The 24204-nt window shown below is 29.3% G+C and overlaps 3 protein-coding genes across 3 annotated transcripts; 2 read left to right on the top strand and 1 right to left on the bottom strand.

Moving 5' to 3' along the window:
- Positions 1 to 3801: 3801 nt before the first annotated feature.
- On the top strand, positions 3802 to 5046 carry LOC149058436 (uncharacterized). The gene has a single exon (XM_089218373.1). It carries the CDS (start codon positions 3802 to 3804, stop codon positions 5044 to 5046), a length of 1245 nt encoding a protein of 414 aa, XP_089074499.1.
- Positions 5047 to 5179: 133 nt separating this feature from the next.
- Positions 5180 to 6946, bottom strand: LOC149058435 (uncharacterized). Its single transcript, XM_089219752.1, has 4 exons — positions 5881 to 6946; positions 5688 to 5819; positions 5520 to 5615; positions 5180 to 5458 (listed from the first exon to the last, which is right to left on the bottom strand). The coding sequence occupies exons 1-4, from the start codon at positions 6586 to 6588 to the stop codon at positions 5213 to 5215; spliced, it is 1182 nt and encodes a 393-aa protein (XP_089075878.1). The 5' UTR covers positions 6589 to 6946; the 3' UTR covers positions 5180 to 5212.
- An 11386-nt stretch (positions 6947 to 18332) lies between these two features.
- Phyhd1 (Phytanoyl-CoA dioxygenase domain containing 1) lies at positions 18333 to 23906 on the top strand. Its single transcript, XM_015512743.2, has 6 exons — positions 18333 to 18612; positions 19285 to 19345; positions 19487 to 19627; positions 20822 to 21086; positions 23363 to 23611; positions 23703 to 23906. Exons 2-6 carry the CDS (start codon positions 19301 to 19303, stop codon positions 23870 to 23872), a joined length of 870 nt encoding a protein of 289 aa, XP_015368229.2. The 5' UTR covers positions 18333 to 18612; positions 19285 to 19300; the 3' UTR covers positions 23873 to 23906.
- The last annotated feature ends 298 nt before the right edge of the window (positions 23907 to 24204 follow it).

Here is a 24204-nt window from a genome sequence, read left to right as displayed (position 1 = left end):
AATTTTGTAAAACAGTCAATAACTGTTAGAATGTATTTGTAACCTTTATTTTTCTTTGAATATGGAATCATTTCAACCAAGTCAGCTTGCCACAAATCATTTTTTCCATAAACGTTAACTCTACGTCTACTAAAATTTTTCCTTGCTGGCTTGTGAAGTTCGATAGCGATTTCCCGTTTAGACATTTGGTATTCGTTTTATAAGACCGGCTTCACGTAATTCTTCGAAAATCGATATTATTTCGTTTGAAACACCTGTATTACCAGCTGCTTTGGACGCGAGAAGTAGACGTAATCGATCGACTAACTCATTTGGATTATCCCAATACACTAAGTTATTTTTTTGTAATTTCATTGATAATCCACCACCAGACGAGGTAAATAATTTATTAATAACCGATGAATATTTAGAGCCAGTCTTTTTTATTTTTTTACCATCTGATGATAAATGTGCCGATGTTTGAATCAATATAGATTTATATGCCTCTAAATCGTTATCAGTATAAATTAATGGATTTTTCAAAAATAATAACTGAATAAGTCCCGAGGTTGATGGGTAAACAACACCATCAATAAGTATAGTGTTTTCAAGGAATTTTACTTCTTTTCCACCCAAAATAATAATACCGCTTGGAAGTTTTTTTGGACCGTAGGTTTTATCCAAGTCTGTAGACTGAAACCAATTTTCAATTTCTTGCTGATAGTCAATTGAGTTTTTTGAATTAATATTTTCTTTATTCGGTATGAGTTGAGGCTTATTTGATATTTTACTTAAAGGTTCAATAATAGGTTTTAATGTCTCAGACATTAATTGCTGAACATTATATGAACCGGTTTTTAATGCTATATATTTACGTTTTATACTTTCCTTAGCTTTAACGACTTCATCTAATACAGTAGTTGCTTCCGTCATGATTAAGTTTTAAATGATAATATTTATTATTGTATACCGTCTTATATAACCACATATGTATCAAATCCAAATCTATAACGTCCGTTATCACGTTCGCTATCTTTACAAACAACAATAAATGCAAACCTGTCACGGTTCCAGCACGTCACACAAAAATGTTTAAATTGTATATATGTCATATCGCCTGAACAGTGTTCGTTGTAAATATGTTTTAAATTGGTTTCATCTTGTTTGAATAATACTAATAAATTAGCATTATCACGTATCAACTGTTTAGGCACTTTTGAATAACTCTGAGCCAGATAAAATATATCTATTTTATTGTGACGACCTCGAGAAAAGTATTCCCTTATTACGTTTTGTTGTTCGCCTATAACATCGTCCAAGATAAAAATAGAATTTGGTAAGACTTGCTCGGGTGGAATCACTTTATCATTCTCAAAAAATGTATACATGTTAATACCATCAATACTGTCAATTATACGTTTTAGTAATTTATATTTTGGTTGTTCCAGCGTTTTAGAGTATATATAAACATTCTCAAAACGTAACCCGTTTTCGTCAACGAGTAAAAAATATATCAAATTTGTTTTTCCACATCCCGAGCTCCCAAGCACTAACGATCTAATTGTATTTGGAAAAAGCATACCATGTCTAAGCTGAATGGTATCAGGGGTATCAATGTTATAAATTCGAATTTTTTTCTCTTGTTCGATAAATCGCATTTTTTAACTTTTAGCTATAAATATAGATGTATTGTCAGTGAAAGCGTCACACGATGTCTCACGTTCGTAAGCGGAACAACAATAAGGGCTCTGGTCTTATTAACTCTGTTATTAATCATTTACCTGTGGAATTACATTTACCAGGCTATAGGTAAGTCAATATGATATATTATTATTATTATTATTATTAAAATCTGATCTAAATCATATATATATATACATATATATTTGTTATAGATTTGCTGGCCCTGGAACCAAATTAAAAGAAAGATTAGCACGTGGAGAACGTGGGATAAACAGTCTTGATGAGTTGGCCAGAGCTCACGATATAGCATACGAAGAAAGTAATTCTCTCGCCGATAGACATAGAGCGGACGAAATATTGGAAAATCAGGCGTGGGAGGTGTTTAAATCTAAAAACACAGGTATTAAGGAAAAAGCGGCGTCTTGGTTGGTTACTACAGCCATGAAAGTCAAACGTAAGATGGGTGCTGGTTGCGGATTTAAACAAATTGTTTCGGCTGCTAAAAATTCGATCAAAAATAAAATGAATGAAAATAATATAACTAAATTAGTAAGAACATGTCTGTCATCTGCGAAAAAATTTAAAAAATCTATAAATAAGAAGACTAAAACTCCAAGAATTATACCAATACCAAAAAAGGGTGGTGTTTTACCTTTAATACCTATTTTTGCTGGTTTATCAGCATTAGGCGCGCTTACCGGAGGTGTCGGCAATATAGTAAAAGTAGTGAACGAATTAAATTCTGGTAAAAGCACTCCTATTCATTTAGGTAAAGGTTTATATCTAACACCTCACAAGGGCGGTTCTTATAAAATCGTAAAAGGAAAAGGTTTATACCTAGCACCATACAAGGGCGGATCAGTTAAGAAATCTATATCAAAAAACTAATTTCCACGTTACCCGATAGAGCGTTGTACGATTATGAGATTATAAAATATGTCGACATGTTGAAAATTCCTCATTTCATTGGAGTATTTTCTAGAGACAGGTTGCCTTTACGACCAAAATATAAAGAGTCGGCTATAGTTAATTTAGACATCGACAAAGGTACAGGTACTCATTGGGTAGCGTATAAGAAAATCGGAAATCATGTTAAATATTTTGATAGCTACGGAAACTTAACCCCTCCGCTAGAATTACTGAAATATTTCAACGGTTGTAGTATCGAATATAATTACGAGAAACAACAGAAATATAATACAACAAACTGTGGACACTTGTGTTTAAAATTTTTATCATGTACACTATAACTTTAACGGGGAACTCAAGCGAATTATCATGTGACTTTTTCCCACCTATAGAAGTTAGTAAAAATGCAAAAATCGGACTGTTGGGTTTTCAAACGAATAATTCTATTCCTAATGTAAACGAAAAGTGTAATAAAATTGGTTTCATATATAATAATAATAATAATAATAATAATAATAATAATAATAATAGCGATAGCTATACAATACCTACTGGCTCTTATGAATTGATGGAAATTGAGACGGCAATAAAACGTGTATTACATAACACTGATACTTTATTCGAGTTGAGAGCAGATAATAATACATTAAAATGTACAATGTTTTGTAGCGAAACTATCGATTTTTCCATGGCAAATAGTATAGGGCAGTTGTTAGGCTTTAAAAATCGTAAATATGCTGCTAATGTCAATCACGAATCAGATTCGTTAGTCAATATTACCACAACAAACTGTATATATATCGATTCAAACCTAGTTATGGGTTCATTTGTCAACGGTAAACAGTGTCATACAATACATGAGTTTTATCCAAATGTACCTCCAGGCTATAAAATAATAGAGGTACCATCACATTTGGTATTTTACCCTCTTAATTCTACATCTATAACGCACGCAAGTATAATTTTAAAAAATTAGAACAACGAGTTGATCGATCTGCGAGGCGAGCCAGTATCAATACGGTTATTAATTCAAGACTCATGATAATATTATGGGGCTGCAATTTCATAATATAAATACGTATGCAAATATAAAACATGTTAGTCGTGTTAATAACACTAACAAGGTAACATCTCTAAAGAAAAAAAAATATTCTAAACGTAAATTGTATGTCAAACATAGTTTAACTGCTGATAATTTGGCTTTTCTACGTTCGCTAAACGCAATTTAATATGGATGATATGTATTTAAATGTCACGGCTGGATACACCGATGATTGTAAGATAACTCAAATTGAATATCATTCTTTTTTACCTTATTCGACGTCCGCTCTTTCTAATAATGATGAGGTCCGTATTGCTTTACATAACACAGAGTCTTATACTTTACCATGTGAGAGTTATATTTACATTGAGGGAACAATAAATAAACCTATAGATATAACTGACGAAATTCGATTTATAAACAATGGACTGGCATTTCTTTTCTCTGAAATGAAATATGAAATAAATGGTACTCAAATTCAAAAACTTGTTAACCCAGGTATTTCGACTACATTAAAAGGATATTGCTCGTATAATAAAACAAATATTATATCGCATCATAATGCTGCCTGGGATAGTGAAATTAAAAATGGTAATAAAGACTTTATCGATAACGGAAATTTTAATGGATGTATTAATCTTAAAGATTTGTTTGGTTTTTGCGAAGATTATAAACGTATTTTAATAAATTGTAACCAACAACTTATATTGAATAGAGCTTCGATCGATATTAATGCTGTTAAACAGTTTAAAAATAATGAGATAGTAGACACTCCTAAACTAAAAGATGTTAAAATAAACATAACAAAAATATTGTGGAGAATGCCTATAGTGAAAGTGAGTGATAGAGAAAAAATTCAACTGTTGAAAGTAATCAACAATCAGAAACCTCTAACATGTACGTTTAGATCGTGGGAACTGTGTGAATATCCATTTTTACCTCAAAACACTTCGCATTCGTGGAAAGTAAAGACATCCAACAAATTAGAAAAGCCTCGATATGTTATAATCGGATTTCAAAACGACAGGAAAAATAGCTCGAATAAAGCAATGTCATTTTTCGACCATTGTAAAATTAAAAACGTAAAGGTCTATTTAAACTCAGAAGTATTTCCCTATGAAGATTTTCAATGCGACTTCACCAAGAATAAGATGGCTACATTATATCGCGCATATGCCGAGTTCCAGAAATCTTACTATGGTTATAACGAAGTAACACCTCTATTGAACCGTTCAGATTTCAAAAATCTATGTCCAATTATTGTTGTTGACATGAGCCGCCAGAACGACAACGTGAAAATGTCAACCGTAGACCTTAGGATTGAACTAGAAGCAGACGAAGCGTTCCCAGCTTCAACTTCTGCATATTGCTTAATATTACACGATCAAATTATAACTTATAATCCATTTAATGGAGAAGTAAGAACCTTGTAAATATGAATTGTAAACCTTATTATTAATAATTATAACTTATAATCCATTTAATGGAGAAGTAAGAACCTTGTAAATATTTATTGTAAATCTTAATATTAATAAATAAAAATACTTTTTTATATATCATGTTTATTTTTATTCTACATATCTAAATTATTTAATTTTATTATAATAATCTGCGCTTTACGTTACGGGATGGTGTGAGGTGTTGAGCGCCCCGTTTACTTGATATATCTGAGGGCTTGTCAAAAAAAGATGGCGATGGTGGAGATGATTGAATCGAGAACGACGTTGGACCATCATTCTCATCAACTACTAAAGCTCGTTGACGTAGGTATAGATTTGGGTTGTGATGCCACGGAGGGTACTGCGCCAAATTGTCAGAATCATATCCATCGTTCTCATCGATGGACTAAACAAAATTAATAATATCAATATTGTTTTTATTTAAAGAAAAATATTATATAAATTACCTTAGCTAGAATAGTTGTAGTGGCAACTTCTTGTTTACTTGATATAATGTTGGTTGGAGAATAGTTTGGTGATATTGGTGAATACCCGTACTGTAACTAAAATAAAAATAAAAAATAAAACTTGTTTAAATATATTTGATTGTATATAATATTACATTTATGTATTACCTTAACTAAATTATCATCATCGTCCAGTTGATTAAATCCATCATTTGAATCGTCATACTTGGAGAAGATAGCGTTTACCTCGGAACAACTTGGTGATATAGCTGACAGCGATTTGAAATTCTTATCATATACCTAAAATAAAAATAAGTGTAATTTAATATTTTATATATGAAATAATATACTTTTACATTACCACTTTTGAGTTTTGTTCGTTCCGATGAGCCATACAAAGTTCAGCCAATTGTGTAGTCGCAAACATTTTAATTTGGCCGAGGTTGGGTGTCTTCTTACTCTGTCTGACTTCAACGTTCCGAATGAAAATTTCCATTTCCCTCAAATTGTTGGGCGGTGAATCCGATTGCAAGCATTTCTCCCTCAAATACTCGCAATAATCACTAATTTGCTTAATAATTACGGGTTTTATTTTCTCTGCTTTTTCATTAATACTAGCAGTAATACACCATTCTAATTCCTGGAGTTTTATTAAATCTAAACGACTTAATAAAACTCTACACCCGTTTTCAGTCTTGGATTCAATTACCAGAACGTTTGAACCGTTATACATCATACTCGATATTTTATAAGCATCGGTTTCGAGAAATGTGGTACGCTTGTACTTTTGCGGCGTGTCTAATATAAAAGATAGTACGTTACCCATAAGCGAGAATATCCGTCTTAGAAAATCTGTACTTATTTTCACATAACGTGATGATGTTAATAAAAGAACAACTATTTGAAGTTGTTCTGTTGGATCGATACCGACAATTATAAATTTTCTAGCCGTAAAGTCCAACGTGTAGCATGTAGACTCGATGAGTTCAGCCGGAGGTGATGGTGGCACATATGTAAAAGCCTTCTTCTCGTTGTATAAGGTAGCGTTGTCGGCGATTGAACCAGCCATGTTTTTAAAAATGATTTTAAAAATAATAAAATAATAAACACTTAAAATTTTATAAAACACTTGGAAAATAATAAACACTAAAGACTTGAAAAAAACTATAAGTTCAGAACGAATTATGAAGACTGTGAAAACACGGAGAGGAGAATTACAATTGTGTACGACTGAGAACAGACTGAATGAATGGCGGCTCTTGTAGAGCTAAGACGGGTGTGGATGAGTCCATTAATTGGTAGGAGATATAATATTAAGCTATCTAAGAGTCTAACGTGTAAGTGATTAAGGTATTTTTTAGTATATATTGGTTATTAATGTGATATTCACTAATATATATTAATTTGTTGTTGTTGTCGCGTATATCTATGAGTCCAACGTATAAGCGATTAAGATATTTTTTAGTACTAATGACATTTGCTTATAATAATAATAATATATATAATGTTATAAACAGATTGGTAATTATTATGTTATTCACTAATATATATTAATTTGTTGTTGTTGTTAAGTATAGTATCTAAAGGACGAGAGTTCACTCGCGACTTATACATTTTCACTAATAGGTATTTTAATTTGTTGTTGTTAAATATAATATCTAAGAATCTACAGGAAAAATGTGTAATTGATAACTGATAATATTGATAATAATATTAAATAATATATGTTGCTCACATAACGGATCGGATGGTGGTGGGGAGGTGGGGGTTAATACACAAAATATATATCAGTCGCGTGATGAGTAGACGGGTTCAGGTGGAGGGGTAAATATACAAAATATGTATCGGTCACGTGATGAGTAGACGGGTTCAGGTGGTGTATGAGGTGGGGTGGGGTAAATATACGTCGCGTACGTGCGTGATCGGGCGGCGGCGAGGGCGAGGATGAGTAAAGACTAGGATGAGCGGATGCGGGGATGCAGAGATGCGGATGCGGGGATCAGCGGGGCAGCAAGGATCAGCAAGGATCAGCGGGGCAGCAAGGATCAGCAAGGATCAGCGGGGCAGCAAGGATCAGCAAGGATCAGCCTTCTGAACATACCAAATCATACTACTCACGGAAATATTTAGTTTTTGTATGGTTATTTACTTATTCTATTTTAATGTTAATTGTTATATTATACAGGTATAACATTACATTGTTTTTATGAAAAACCGGCTTAAGAAAAATAAAAATGTTTTTCTTTTCAATAACTATTTTCAAAAACGCCTCCCCCCAAAAAAAAACTTTTTTTACGTACGTCAGTGATGTAATAAATTAATTTTTTTGTTCTTTAGAAGCTGTAGATTATGAAAAAAATTTTGTAATTTACTTTCGTTATTGCACAACTTTCACCTTAGTAATACCTTCGTCGAGTTGAATTAATTAATGATCAGAAAATAAAAATTGATATTTTATCGTCAGCGGTAACATTAGGTTTTAGGTATAACATTTAAACTAAAATATATATTATATATGTATAGGAAAAATGTTAAGCATTAATTAAACCTTGGTTTTATTACCAAATCAATCAACTCACACACAATTCGCATGATATTATAGAAAAACAAAAACAATAAATGTCATACAACATTAAAATAGACACACAAATGAAATAAAAAAAACAAATAAATTTTATATTTCACTGTATTATGATTTATAATGATTATTATAATTATACATATGTAGATAACAATAAAATAAGTTGATCATAATGCAATAATTATAAGAGTTTATATGCATTGTTTGAAGATTGAATAGTCTGTCAAACTCTATAGCAAAATGTAACAAAACATGAACATTTAATTTAAGACGGCGTTGTAGGTAGACAATTTAGGGGCATCAATGTGTAGAATGACAAAACCATGTATCGTAAACTTGGTGCTTATAATAAGAGGTCGAATGATCTATATTTAGAATGGATTTAAAAAAAAAAATAAATACAAATATTTTTTACTTCATAAAGGATGTAAAAAAGGTATACATACTTAAAAAGGTTTTCTCATTGGAGTCCATGCCTAACAAATATAATAGTGTACATACTGACAAGGTGCGACGATATTCGACGGCACGTGGTCGCCGTGGATAAAAAAAAATTAAACAAAAAATACACCGAGAAGACTGCAGTTCGAAATTTAAAGATAAATTACTATGAAAAACTATTATAACTATATGAATACTAAAATTATGATGAATTGATTATTAAAAGGGCATGTTGTTAATTAAATTCAAAAATTGTATACCTAATAATCATCAAGAGTAAAATTATGAAAAAAAAATGGGAAGGGGGGATTGGTGCACACAGGCAAATGTATTTTGAAAAGCAAAAAAAAAAAAATTAAGATAAAATTTAAATATAAAAACACACTGAAGACTGCAGTTCGTAATCTAAAGATAAATTACTACGAAAAACTATTACATGAATAGGTACTAAAATTATAATGGATTGATTATTAAAAGGGCATGTTGTTAATAAAATTCAAAAATTGTGTAGGCTTATTTTTCTCATGGCTTTTTTTTCTGTGGATTATTTTTCCCGTGGCTTTTTTTCCCTGGATTTTTTTTCCTACATTCTGTTTGGGTGGTTCAAAATCCCCAAGTCGAATGATTTGCTATATACCTACCTGTTATGTTATCTATCCACAAAATATGTTTAAAAAAATCCAATGTTGTTCTGTGTTCACGAAAAAATATAATTGTATTAAAACTGACAAGTAGCGGTTTTTCTGCGGTTACGAGTGAAGTTGTTTTTACTAAAGATATCAACTCAAATAAATATAATGTAAAAAACATCATTTCATCTACAAATTATATAAACTATACTATTTATGTCTTAAAAATATTATAATATCAGGTAGGAATTTCCAAATTGAATCAGTTGGTAAAGAGCTTTTTTAACATTTTAACTACCTATTTCTGTCAATAGTCTAATTTTTTTTTGTTTTGTTAAAATAAATTACAATATTAAGGAAATATAACAGTGGGTACCTTCACAAGTAGATAATATCTTAGAGTGTACTTAAATGTTATTTTAAACAAACAAAAAAAAAATGATACAAACTTAAAGATGAGAAAAAATTAAAATTAATTAATGTAAGTTGTTCAGAGTACATTTTACATTAATATGAGTAACCCAATTATTTAAAAAAACAAAGTCTTATCTTAAACTCACATTTTAACTTGTGATAAATAGCTGATATCTAGTAGGTAGTAATAATATCAAAAAATAACACCAAGTACAACCTAATTTATAAATATTATAATTATTCATCTACTTGAAACAAACAATTACACTTATAACCCAAGAAAAATTGGTATTTAATTAATTTATATAAAATTATATACCACCAAATAATTCCTTTTCCGGGAAAACAAAACTATGGACAACATTTAATAAACTTGATAACTATTGCATTGGTAGGATACATACATTTAGTTTTAATGACAATAACAAAAATCAACATAAAAGAATAAAATATATAACCAGCTTAAAGGAAAATTTATAAGTATGTATCATACAGAAATCGTAATTTTAAAAGCTATCATAAAAGCTATTGAACCAAAATTTTCTGAATTAATATTAAATTAAAACAAAAATAATAAATGAAAAATGAAAACGATAACCGGCTACCGGTCTAAAAGTTATTGATCATTAAGATAGAAATCAGTAAAGTAATTAGAAGACAATTGGTCTAAAATATTAATAATAATAAAATAATATAAATATCGAAACGTTGATGTTTACAGTCTTCATATCAATACACACACAAACACAGTATCAACAGTTTTTCTGCTAACTATTATTGCCGTTTATGCCGGTCACATAAAAAAAACTTCAAAAGACAGAGTCAAAAGAATCAATTAGGGATATAGATAATTATAATTTGGATATTCTTAAAGCTAATGTTTTAGAAACTGGAATAGTTGAGAACTCTGTATATTTAATTCCATCACAAACTATCATGTAACAGTCAATAGCGAAAAATCATTGATCTATGTTGTGCTAGAGCCAGAGCTTAATCTAGAGTACTTAAGCCAGAATGTGCACATCTAATAGACGCTTTAGTTTCAGAACATAACAGATTAGATTTACATTTTTCTAACAGTACATTAAAACCAAAATTTCATATCCTTACACATTATGGTCGTCTCCTCCTTAAAAATGGCCAATTTCTTTAACATCTTCTTTAAGATTAGAATCAAAACATAAGGTTTTAAATGCAAATGCCATACCAAATCGTATAAATCATGATGGCCACACTTTATCACATAAACTTCAGTTACAAATGGTTCATCGATTTTTAACTAAAAAGGGATTAGAGCCAGACTTAAAACTTTTATCATATTTAAAAATTAGTAGTGTAGTAGAGTTAAATTTTATATTACCTTCAGATTTAAGTCAAAAGACTTTTTCAGCATCATGGATAAAATTTAAAAGTGTTACTTATAAACCGAGTAGGCTGGTCAATGATGATAGTAGAAATCAATTTAAATGGATGTATATTTGGTCAAATAATTAATATTTTTATTAATGGTTCTACTGTCCCATATTTAGTGTTTGCGATTTTTTTTACTATTGGATTTTTTTGATGATCATTGTCATGCTTATGAACTAAAAAAATATGATGATACTGAAACAAATCTTATTGGGTATTATATAAATGATTTGCCCGAATCGTCACCTACTGTTATTAGAGTTCTTGGTGATGGTAAATTGCAGTATGCAACATTACAATATGCACTATAATTTATATTTTATTATAAATTAGGTGCCTATAAGATACATAAATACTTGTACAATTAATTGTATATACAATTAAGGTACCTATTTTTATTATATTATATTTGTAGTACAAGTATGTACCTATATTGCTATAATCATTATAAGTTTTTTTTTTTTACATTGAAAATGTATGTTTTGTTGCATATTTTATTTCGAGAAAAATATTATATTTACAAGAAAACTAAATATTTGTATTTTTTAATTTGCCTAATTACATTTGTTGAAAATAATGTATGTTAAACATAAACGAATCTGACCTATATAATAAATAATAAAACTTCACATTAATTAATTTATACATAATATAAGGTTACAGGTTTCAACTTTAACAATACAATTTCTGTGTACCTACTACCATTGAATATAAATACTATAGATTGCTCACTGGCCGGTTTTTCGGTGGCGCGGTAATAATCGGGTGCCGCTACAAGGCGCTGCGGACGCGTGGATAGTTAGATCGGATAACGCTGTAAACGCTAGTAGTCACGTTATTTGGCCGATTGTAGGCAAACTGCGTAACGTATTCAGGAGAGGCGCATCAGTTTATAATCGGCTCCCCATATAACCTTTATATTCAATTTACACGTCATTACAGTAGACAGTAGTACTGTAGGGCGTAGACGTAGAGTATAGTTCGACATTCGTGTACTGTACTCGAGATCCGTTAGGTTGTCAATGGTTTACTGGTTTACTCAAGGCTGGGCATTAACGAGTTAAAAAGTTAAAAATTAAATTCATTTTTACCTATTAACTTAACTTACTAGTTCACTGTTTTGATTAACTTAACTTTAACCTAACTCATTTATATCTCCGTTAACTTAAAATCAACTTCTAATTTTTAATTTTAGGTACCAACCAAGTTAATTTTGAATTTTCATGTTTTCTAAAATATATTTTAGTCTACCTATAACGGTTCGTCGATTTAAAATTCGTAGAATATTAGAAAATATTGTTGGAAAACAATTATATAGATAATAATATAATATTAATAAATGCATCTATATTCATAGATATGAATATATTACCTACTATACAAGTGATTTTAAAACCTTTTCAATGATTTTTTTTATAATTAACTTAACTTTAAACTTAATTGAGTAAAAAATATTTAACTTAAATTAATTGAGTTAAAAAAATCGTTAACTCACCCAGCTTTAGATTAGTAATACAATGATATAGTATAATAGGTAATCAAAATTAACTTTAATTGACAGTTTATATTTTAACTGTATTCATTTTTAAACACTAGCTAGGTGATAAAGGTGACAAATAAAAAGTTTAAAATAATAAAATATCCACTGATTATCTGTCTAAACAAAATAATATAATTAATTAATAATTGGTGAAATAAATATTAATTATAATATTATAATTAATAATCCAAATAAAAGTTCTTCTAGGATAAAAAAAAAAAACATAAAAACTTGACTTTAATAAATAATGATTAATTGATAACATTTTATAATATTATACATCACACAAATAACAAATTATTTGATTGTTACTTATTTTGAAAAATGCGTAATTTTGCAACATTTTGGGCATGTTTTTTTAAATGTATATTACGATTCTCCCTCTTACATTGTTTGAAAATCAGTGTTCGAAAAAGTAGTTCAATTACATACAAATAATGAGCGTAGCATGTTGAGTCTTGTAAATCGGGATACCAATTATTGATTTTTTGAAGTGCTTTTTCTTTTAGTTTGCCTAAGACATTTTTTTCAGTTTTAATGTTTGTGTATTTTGTTGAAAAAATATTGAAACACATTTTTGAAATATTTAAAAGTTTTTCAGATGGTGCTTTGAGACCCTGCATTTGCCCAACGTGGTCGTACGTCTTGTACATAACTAAAAGCTGTTGTTCGTTGTTCAATTCATGATTTGGTCTTATTAAATGTGATTGGCAATCTGTGCACATAAATTTGATTAAACATTTTTTTGCCAAGTATCCGGAAAAATAAACTTCTGAACAAGTTTCTAAAAGAGATTTATTTATCTGAGATTTATTTTGACTTGCAGATGAAGAATCTGTAGAATCGGAATCTATATCTGTAGTTTCACTTTCCGCGTCTTCATGTGGTTTAACTATTTTAATTGGAATATTTACTTCAATATCTTTTAAAACATCGACGTTGATAAACTCATCGGTATCCGGCTCACAGTTGCTACATGTCGTAGAACATTTCATTAAACTGAATGAACAGATATGTCCAAAACAGCAACGAAAGGTTCGGGCTGTAGGATTTTTATTGTATCTGTAAAATAATACCCGTAGCTGCAATAAAATACGAATTTATAAATGTTGTTTGTTCTTATCGCCATCTACCGGGATTAATATTGTATGCCACCGAAAAACCGGCCAGTGAGCAATCTATAGTATTTATTATCAATGCTACTACCTACACTGACATGATATTTTAATCTATTTAACCAAAATATTCATTTATTTTTAATCGCAACGCCACTATCCTGAATAAAGTTCAGCATTACATAACTATAAGCATATAATATACAATATAAATACATTAAATACTAATATATTGGGTTACACTGTAACAGTACTTCATATTTTGATTCATCGACAACATTATTAAAATACAATATTTAAAAAAATATGTAAAGGATTAACAACCACAAGTCACTACATTCAACAAGATTTATTTGGTGGGTGAGTCAAATTATTTAATAGGTACCCTAAACACTAAATGACTAAATACATTTTGTTGACGCGTGCTATCAAATTATATTGTTTTATTATTAGTATTTTGTATTTATAGTCTGTAATATGTGTCGGTTTCGTTCGGTTTTGATAAAACGAAAGACGGGCCGATCCGATAACACATTATTACAGACTTGAGACTTATATTCTATTGTATGATTTTTGGATCAGTCGCGTACGAACGATGTGATCGGCACAGTCTTGCAAAAACGTAATAAAGAATAAGCATATTTTGTGATTTAAATAAGGTTCTTTACATTTTCTTTAAAAACTAATTACTCCTATTCGAGAACCAAAAATAAAATAAACATTACAGTCCATAACACATTTATCTACCTGCTTTATTACACAATTATTAAATTTAAATAAGAATTAAACTAAATTATTGTAAGTATAAACAAGGATTATTTGAGGTTAAATGTACAACCTATTTGTAGGTAAGTTAATATAACATTTCTTGGTGTAAAACACACAACCAATCATAAGTTAATATGTTGGTTTGTAAAACATTAATAGAGTGTTGATTCTTATTTCTTAATAACCCAACTAACAATAAACTGGTGTTGCGTTTACACCAATTGGACCTAAGCTGTGCTTTTTTCCCTCGTCAGCCTCTTGTAACTTATTTCTTTACAAACCACCTTTGTCAGTCAAGTTTCCCTGACAAAAGTGTGAGATTAAATTGTCAACGTGTTGTTTCGTACACACTGTTGGTCTTGAAAAAGACCTTTTTACGCGCACGTGTGTATGTGCGCCGTTATAATTTTCATTTTCGCAAAAATGTTTCAATATACCTAGATGGCAAGCATATTTTTGGCGTCCTTTTTTGAAGAACCTACATAAAAAAAGCAACGATAAGTGATTAGTGATTATTGTTTTTTTTTATCTTAAATAAACATTTTTTTTTTAGATTAAGATAATCTTGTCATTAATTTTTCGACAGAAAATCGTTTTTATTATTATTGTACCTATACATATTAAAGTGATCATATAAAAAATCATACATCTAAGTGAAACTTAAATTAAATATAATATTGAAATTAAGTTATAGTTTATATTAAAATTGTCAATATCTACAATATAAAAATATTACTTTGTGCACCAATAGATTGACCATTGATGACACACTCCACCGTCATTATCACTGCAGGCGGAGAAATCGCCATGATGCTGACCGTGTAGTTGATACATGGATACATTTATTTTAATAAGAGTATGTACGGTACTTCAATTTGTGTTCAAAGTGGTTCATCACCTAAATTAAAAGGGTTTAAGTTATAATATTTACTATTATAGCTAGTGTAATAATGAACATTAAACTGTATAATTGAATGAACATTAATGTTGCCAATATACAAGCATATTTCGTAATATAAAATCAAACTCAACCAAAATATATAAAAAATAAAAAATATCTAAATAATTGAAATGTTGTACGTGTGTAAGACGAAAACAACAAATGTCCATGTGGCGTTCTCTTAACATATGAATGCTTAAAATATTATCCAGTAATTATTATTAAAAAAAATTATACATTGACGCGCTGTATTGTCTTTTGATCATCAGATTTTAAAGTACAATATAGATATTAAGTATAAAAATATTAACATGGATAATAATATATAATAAATTAATAAATATAGCTTTAGAAGTTGTCGTCCTCGGGTGGTGCGACAGACAGCGAACGAATCAGCACTGTATGTTTGCATGAGTGATTTCACGAACTAATCACTGTAAATGCTTGAAATTTTCACCAAATGTTTATGTTAGTGTTATCTATATACAGTTTAATTTTCAAAAAGGTTTGACTTTTTTTGAGTTATTTATAGAACACTGAAATTTTCGAATTTTTTTTCAAGTGTCGGTTAAAAAAATGTCGGATGACCAAAAAAACTTGAAAATTTAATACAAGGTTCCTTATGGGTTGTTCTTATTGTAGCTAAAAAAATTTTTAAATCGTTAGGCACAATTTTTTTTATAAGTGTTTATTTTTACAAAATCTGTCAAAAACGCGAAAATTTGCAATTTTCAAATTTGTTTTTGACAAAATACGTAAAAATCACAAAAATTCACAAAATATTTTAAGCTAGAAATTCATAAAAAATTTTCTTTTTAAATCTAAGATTTGAAAATTTAATACAAGATTCCTTAAATGTTTTTCAATCTTTATCATAAATAAAAAGTCCACCGGAAATTCAAATTACATTTTTATGAGCATTTTAAATTTAAATTTTTACAACATTGGATTTTCACTTTTAGTGATTTCATTATTTTGGTGTAACTCTAAAACAAATGACCGCAGATACTTGAAATTTTCACTGAATGTTTATATAGGCATTTTCTATATTTGATAAAATGTTCAAAATATTTAGATTTGTTTTGAGCTGTTTACTGACATTTTAATTTTTCAACTTTTTTAGTTTTTTTTTTCTATAAATATCGATAAAAAATTATGTGTTCGGTAGAAAAGCTTGAAAATTTAATACAAGGCTTCTATAACACATTGTAACAATAGCAGTTATAAAATATTAAAAATACATAGGCACGACTTTTTTTTATAAGCATTTAAAGTTCAAATTTTGACTAAATACGTAAAAATTACGGCAATGTTCAAATTATCTTAGATTGAAATTCATAAAAGTTTTTCTTTTTAAATCTAAGATTTGAAAATTTAATACAAGGCTCCTATCAAATTTTTACTATAGCAGTTGAAAAATAAAAGAAATATATATCAACACATTTTTTTTTACAAGCATTCAATGTTTGAATTTTGACAACATGTGTAAAAACACGAAAATCATGAAAATTCGCAAATTATTTTAAACTAGAAATTCATAAAAAATTTTCTTTTTAAATCTAAGATTTGAAAATTTTTAATAATCTATATCTATAATATATTCTAGACAGATAAACTGTCTTCGCTCAGAATCGTTTTTCGTATACAATGATAATATAATATCATTGGATTCAAATTTAATTCCATCCATTACAGTAACCCACTTGTAACCTACTGTACAGCAGAGCGACATCCACGACTTGCCCGCTTTTTTTGTATGATTTTATTAATGACGGCTTTTTCAATAAGAGACATTTTTATGGAAGTTGTTTTTCACGGTACTTTTTTTCTGTTTACCGTAATAGGTATATTTAGGAGTGATATTAGACCAATAACGTTGGTTATTGATATTTGAATATTTGATTGATTCAATTTGTTTATAATATAAAACTCATAAATTATAACCGTTATAGATAATAAAAGTTAGTTAAAAGTAGCCTTAAATACTTTAATATACAGGTCATTTAAAACCGTTTACATCACGTATTATAAATAAGTATCTAGGTAAGTACCTATTTGTTTTTCAAAATGTATGTCAATTGATATTGTTTAATCAGAGCATATAAATATATACAACATTTTATAATAACTAAAAGTTTAACGAGCTGTCTTATTATGATTTATGACAGTTATTATATATAATATATAACATATATGTATAGTAATACATAAATAATATATTATTATACGATTGTATAGTATAGGTATTAAATAGTCTTTAACACTATAATACACGTACGAGTAGTTGTACTTTGTAATTTGTAATTTGTACACTATAATAATTAACGTAGCTATACAGGCTGTAACAGAAAAAATAAAAAATAAATGTTGCTAGTTAAACAATGAAAATTAAATGGATAATAAATATTTTTTTTAAGTATTGGCACCCATAATATTATACTTATTAATGGAAATTCTCAAAAATAAAATAATATTATTTAAGAAAAATTGTATTACGTTTTAAGTTATTTACTCCAAAAAAAAAATTGATATTTAAAAAAATTATAAATTATAAATTACTAGACAAATGTTTTAACCATAAAATTTGTTTTTATAATCACATTACAAATTGGCTGTTTTGAAATTTTCCAAAAAAATAACAATTTTAAATTTAAATCTAAAATGAAAAATGAAAAAAAGCTATACTATAAATATAGTGCAAGTGTTTATAAATTATGTATACATTTTTTTTTAAATATTGATTATCCTACAATAATTATTATTTCATTAGTCAGTTTTTCTGTTACGCCCTGTATACATGAATTTCTATTGTTCAACAGTAAACAGTGTAACTCTCAATAGTTTATTTGGTCCGACAATAATCAGTTCCAAACTTCCTAAAGAGAATATTATAGGCACTAACTATTATGCACTATTTCCCCTTCCACAGGTCTCCTATGCCATTATGTTGGAAATGCATACCGCCGGACAAAAACCGAAAACCAGTTGCTAACTGGTATAACATAATATTAACATATCACTCTTCGAATAGAGTATAGTTGGTTATTAATGCATGTATTATATTGCAAAGTTATTCAAACTATTTCATTACGCGTCGTCTCCTTCGTCTCTTCTCAATATTTTGGTGGCTATCAAATTAGCAAGGACACAGAAAGAAAAATTTGTTTTTAATATTTAATCATTTTTGGTAAATGTGTAGTATATTATAAATACCTACATCAATTATATCAAGACAACAGCTTTAAAAATAACCAGGTATGCAGAGAAATCTGAAATTAAATGCTGTACTTTAGTATAAAATAATATAATAGCCATGATCAACATTTATTTTCTCCTCTCCCATGTCACTGGTCCCCAAAACTCTATCTCGCTATGTCACCTGGCATAAGCATACATGTATAATGGGAGGAGGGGGGGATCTAAAGAATCTTAGCCCCACTGGAATTTCGTCGAGTCACCCATACCGTAAACTTTTTTTAGTTCAATTTTTAAAATATACCTTATATGTTGTTTACCAGATGGACAGAAAAACAATAGGTTATAGCCCTCCTGTATAAATACACCATGCTACTCCTATATGCAAGAGTTTGAATAAATATATACTGTATAATACACATAAATAAATCCTATTCCTGGTTTTGGATGGTGTATGTGGGAGAGGATAAGACAGACAAAACCTCTTCTTTTAAAAAAAATTTTTTGAGAATCCTTTCTAATTATTATATCCTAACCAATAAGGCATTTAAATATCTAGGAAGATACTCGCATTTTTTTTTATACATTGCATCCCGTTTCTGTTCCCAATTCATTATTTAAGCACTATGTATAATATCATAATATCATAATATTATATATAATATACGATATACGATATTTCGATTTGCGATGATATTAATAAAATATTATTATAATTAATATATATTTTAGTTTGACCTTTAAGTCGATGTCGCAAGACGGAAAAATGAATTATGAAGATTTGAAATCAAAAGTAAATATAATATAATATAGTATATACAATACAGAATACATTTCGCTAACGTTGTACAGTTTATTATTATTTATTTATTAGGGTCATAATGTGACATTGTGATATAAATTAATGGAGTTTAAAATATATTTTTTATAACAGTTTGATCAAGATGGTTATGTTGTAATAAAAAATTTTCTGAATGAAAAAGAGACAATGGAACTCAAGGATGCAGGAGAAAAACTCACCGAGAATGTGCCGGCTGATGTTAAAACTGTGTTTGCAACCAGTGAAACAAAACAAGTATGAAATAATGATAGATATCCTTTCATGATCCAGTAAAGTTCATAAATTTTTTGATTCCTTTACAAGAATTTTACCAACAAAAAATAAATACATAATACCTACGTAGGGATTTGTTTTATATGTAATAATTTACTATCGAATTCAAATGAAACATGTAGGTACATTACAATGGCTTACGACTTACTCAATGACGAGGTACAATCAACACCTACAAACTGAAGAATAGAAAAAACAAAGATTACCTATTCCTCCCCCCTTTTTGGAATAAATTTTAAAAATAATTTCGAAGAAAAACTCAGCTGTATATTCCTGTACAGTGTACACGATAGTCATGCCTTATAGGTATTATTTGTAAATTTGTAATAATACGTTTTAAAACTTAATTCGTAGCAATTTATTATTATATATTTTATCATTGCAATATTACGCTATCTCACATTGTTACTTTTCTTGTTCATTACACCTACCTACTATTCAATTCTGCGCTCTCTTATATTACATTGTATGAATATACATATATATAAATCTTAACTATCATGTATGTTCAAACTATCAATTATAAGTTATGTAATGTTACTGACCTCGTATCTTTGCTATTAATCATTTTTAGGTACTGTTCAAATAATTGTTGAAATATCACTGTTAAAACTAGATGCCATAAACAAAAATTCGTAGCAATGTAGCATTGCATTTTAATCATTTTACTTATATTTCGTCAAAATAAGAATTACAAATTATTAATGAAAATATGTAAATAGCTCACGCCGCGCCGTTTCGTTTTTTTATACCAACTAGTAACGTAGTATATCAATTTATGAAATGCATATTTTATTCTTCAATGTATAAGTACAACATTTATATATAGCTAGGTAGCAAATAAAAACAAACATGTCCTATACCAGATTACGAAAGTCAACAAACTCACCAAAAACGTTCAAGTTTCTATTAAATAAATAGCAAATAATCACATTCAAGTTAATTTCTTGGAAATTTAACTTGTCCAAAATGAACGCATTCCTAAAAATTAAGAAATCATCTTATTCATAATTTCCTGTTTCTACAACGGTACTAGACACCTACTCAACAAATATCCAGATATTCTGCATAATATATCTCGTGTGTACCTCGCGGTGCACTCGATTATGACTTATGATAAATATTATAACACCTATTTATAATATTAATACTTAGGTGGCCGACAATTACTTCATGGAGAGTGCCGACAAAATATCATTTTTTTACGAAAAAGCCGCGCTGGATAACGGAGGATGCCTAATGGTCGACGCCTCGTTGGCGCTGAATAAAGTCGGGCATGCCTTACACAGGTTGCACCCGACGTTCGAGGCGTGCACGTACGGCAACAAGGTGAAAAACGTCTGCCGAGCTTTGGGCCTAGTGAAGCCAGTAGTGCCGCAGAGCATGTATATCTACAAAAACCCAGGTGTTGGTGGCGAAGGTCAGTAAAGTTTATGTGGTAGGTACTTACTACCTATAATATGTACCTACCTACGACCTACCTATCATAACACGATTACTGAATATAATATTAGCTACTTAAATACACCAAGCAAAATAGTTCAGCTAGATTATTTAAAATTTAGAGTTACAACTTAGTACTTACGATTGTTTTTATTAATTCACCTATTAATATTACTCATATTAAATTAGTATCTACAATAGGTACCTACCTATTTTAGAATATTTAAAATTCATTTCACAATCTGTACTCAACATAATTATCTAATATTGAATTACATAATATAGGTACCTACCTATAGTGTATACTGTATTGTATGTGTATTATTAGTGAAATATTGTTGGTGATGGACGATGGTATCGGTGATGCAAATGTATCGATTTAAACCATATTGTAAAAACTATTGATATTGATATCCTTATGCACTTTCAGACCCTATTAACAGTATTAACTATTTACAACCATCATCTAAAAAATTACTTTTCTTCCTATAAGATATATTAATAAATTGTTCAGGTGAGAACAAATCAATATTAAGTAAAAGTATTAAAGATTATTTAGATTAGCTATTTTTATTTAGTGAACTTAATGTTACAAAATCATATTTTTATTCATTTAAAATATCACACTATTTGCGCTTTAAGTCTTGGAGGAATTCCCAGAATTTAAAAGGGACAATAAGGGGGATGGGGTTGGAATAACAAGGTGGTCAATGATAATTTTTTTTGTTAATGTAACCCATAATTTTGAATTATTTTTGCTGTTATGTTAGTACAACGAAAAATGTTGGTGTCTTTATTTATTTTAAATTCACAAAATTAAAAACTATCAACAATAATACAAGTTTAATCACGATGGGTTTAAAAAACTTCAGTATGATTATCCATGAATAATGAGTTCGTACTAGCTGTAGTTCACTATACCGTCTATACCACTCATGATGACAACTTGGGACACTGTCACAACTGATTGAAAAAATAAATTTGTACAGGTATACCTAAATAAATAAATGTCAATTGATACTGACATAATAGGATTATAGTCTAAGTATGTAGGTACCTATATTACAAATACATTCGTAGTCGTAGTCGCATATAGCCGATTAGGTAAAACATATGGTCCAATAACTAAATCATCTATCATTCCAGCCCAAACATTAATTTAAAATTGATGTTGGATTGTAGTTGGCCATAAAACATGAGGATTTTCAATCGCCCAGATATGTGTGTTACGGACGCTACGGTGATTAGTTATACCTGTTCTGGTAAATGTGGCTTCATCCGTCCATAAAATATGTTTCAAATAATCCACAGTTCTGTGTTCGCGAAGGAGCCACGTACAAAAAACTAATCTTGCTGCACTATCCCCAAATATTAAATTGCGAAATCGATGAAAATGATATGGATGAAGGCCCAATTTTTTCAAAATTCTCCATACAGAGGTCTTTGATACACCCAGCCTTGCAGATATGCGATATATATAACTCTGCGATTATGAAAGATATGAAAACCAAACTTATAAGGTATTCTCGGTAATATTATCCTGTAGAATACTGAATAATACACAACCAAAATAACCCATACTAAATATTGAATTATTTTGAGTAATACGAGATTTAATTTTAAAAATTCCAACTATTGATAAAAAAAATTTAATTTTTTCAATTTAATAATAATAATTTAGATAAGTGTGGTTTAATTGCGTATGTTGGTTGAAAGGACAATTAAATAGCTTTAAAATGAAAAAAATCCGTGGTAGTTTTGGTTTGGTTTAAAAAAACTTAAATTTCCCATAACTAAAAAAAAAAAGAGTTAGACCCCCACTTTAAAGATTATTTCTTCGTCATTTTAGGTATACTTTCATATGACGGCGGCCGGTCACTTCGCCCCGGGACACATTGTATATCCTACTACCTATAATAATCAAAATAATAAAATTGGTATTAATTGAGATAATGTATCGAGTAATAAATGAGGATACCCGATACCGTTGCCTATATACTACTATAATTATAGATCACACGTATATAATATGTAGGTACCTAAATGTTCTGTGGTTTACCAGGTAAAATTATAAAATATTTTTATTCTACTTGTCCAAACGTTGTGTATATTTCATATTTGTACCTGAACGTGTTGAATTTTGGGTCAATGTGCCCTGTGCCCAAACGTTCTGCGCCTCCCTATAATGTCATATTAAATATTTCAATAAAGATAACTCATAAGGTATAATATATTGCTTTTAAATACATTTAGTCACCTCGCATCAAGACTCTACATTTCTCTTCACGGAACCAGATTCATTAGTCGGGTTTTGGATAGCCTTGGACGATGCTACGTTAGAGAATGGTTGTTTGTGGATGATACCGGGGTCGCACAAGACAGGCATACACAAACGTCTTATTCGTAATCCGGATAAATGCAATGAAATAAATCAAACAATTTTCCAGGGAACGCATCCAAAATATGAACAGTCGTTATACGTACCATTAGTCGTTGAGAAATGTAAGGTTTATGTTCTATAAATACATAAATAGATATCCAACAAGGATTTTAAAACTAATTCATTAATATAATAAATTGATTTAATCCACAGCCAGTCTCGTTTTAATACACGGAAAAGTGGTACACAAAAGTGAACAGAATAAGTCACAATACTCGCGGCATGCATACACGTTCCATGTATTTGATGAAGGAATTAGCCAATATTCTGAACAGAATTGGTTACAGACAAAAGTTGGATTCAAACCAATTTATGTTTTATAAACATCAACAATTGAAATACAATAATTTTACACGACGAATGTACAATTTTGTTGAGATAATAACCACAATGCCAAATTCTAAGTGGAGACGATAACCACTGCTCATGCCTAGATTGTAATAATGCCTATATTATTACAATCTAGGCGATGCCTTTTACATTAGATAGATATTATTATTTACTATCATTGATTAAAAATTCTAGCCCATTTAAGAGTTAGGATTTTAAACAGGCTAGAAAGTTCACAGGTCCAGCCAGTATTAAATATCTTGGAGTAATGTTAGATAAAAAAGAACTTACCTGGAACCATCACTACACAGTGCATAGACTTAAA

This window comes from Diuraphis noxia, unplaced genomic scaffold, assembly GCF_037042655.1.
Source record: "Diuraphis noxia isolate RWA-SAM2 unplaced genomic scaffold, SU_Dnox_SAM2 contig0002, whole genome shotgun sequence".
Lineage (NCBI taxonomy): Eukaryota > Metazoa > Arthropoda > Insecta > Hemiptera > Aphididae > Diuraphis > Diuraphis noxia.
Note: the sequence above shows the minus strand (reverse complement) of the source record. Positions and strands in the feature narration are given on the sequence as shown.

Excerpts from the sequence above, each read along its gene's own strand:
- LOC149058436 (XM_089218373.1), top strand. The coding sequence starts at position 3,802 with ATGGATGATATGTATTTAAATGTCACGGCTGGATACACCGATGATTGT.
- LOC149058435 (XM_089219752.1), bottom strand. The coding sequence starts at position 6,588 with ATGGCTGGTTCAATCGCCGACAACGCTACCTTATACAACGAGAAGAAG. Across the intron at positions 5,820-5,880 it reads ACGAACAAAACTCAAAAGTG|GTATATGATAAGAATTTCAA; the intron begins GTAATGTAAAAG and ends TTTTTATTTTAG. Across the intron at positions 5,459-5,519 it reads CTACAACTATTCTAGCTAAG|TCCATCGATGAGAACGATGG; the intron begins GTAATTTATATA and ends AATTTTGTTTAG.
- Phyhd1 (XM_015512743.2), top strand. The coding sequence starts at position 19,301 with ATGTCGCAAGACGGAAAAATGAATTATGAAGATTTGAAATCAAAA. Across the intron at positions 19,628-20,821 it reads CAACCAGTGAAACAAAACAA|GTGGCCGACAATTACTTCAT; the intron begins GTATGAAATAAT and ends ATTAATACTTAG. Across the intron at positions 23,612-23,702 it reads ACCATTAGTCGTTGAGAAAT|CCAGTCTCGTTTTAATACAC; the intron begins GTAAGGTTTATG and ends TTTAATCCACAG.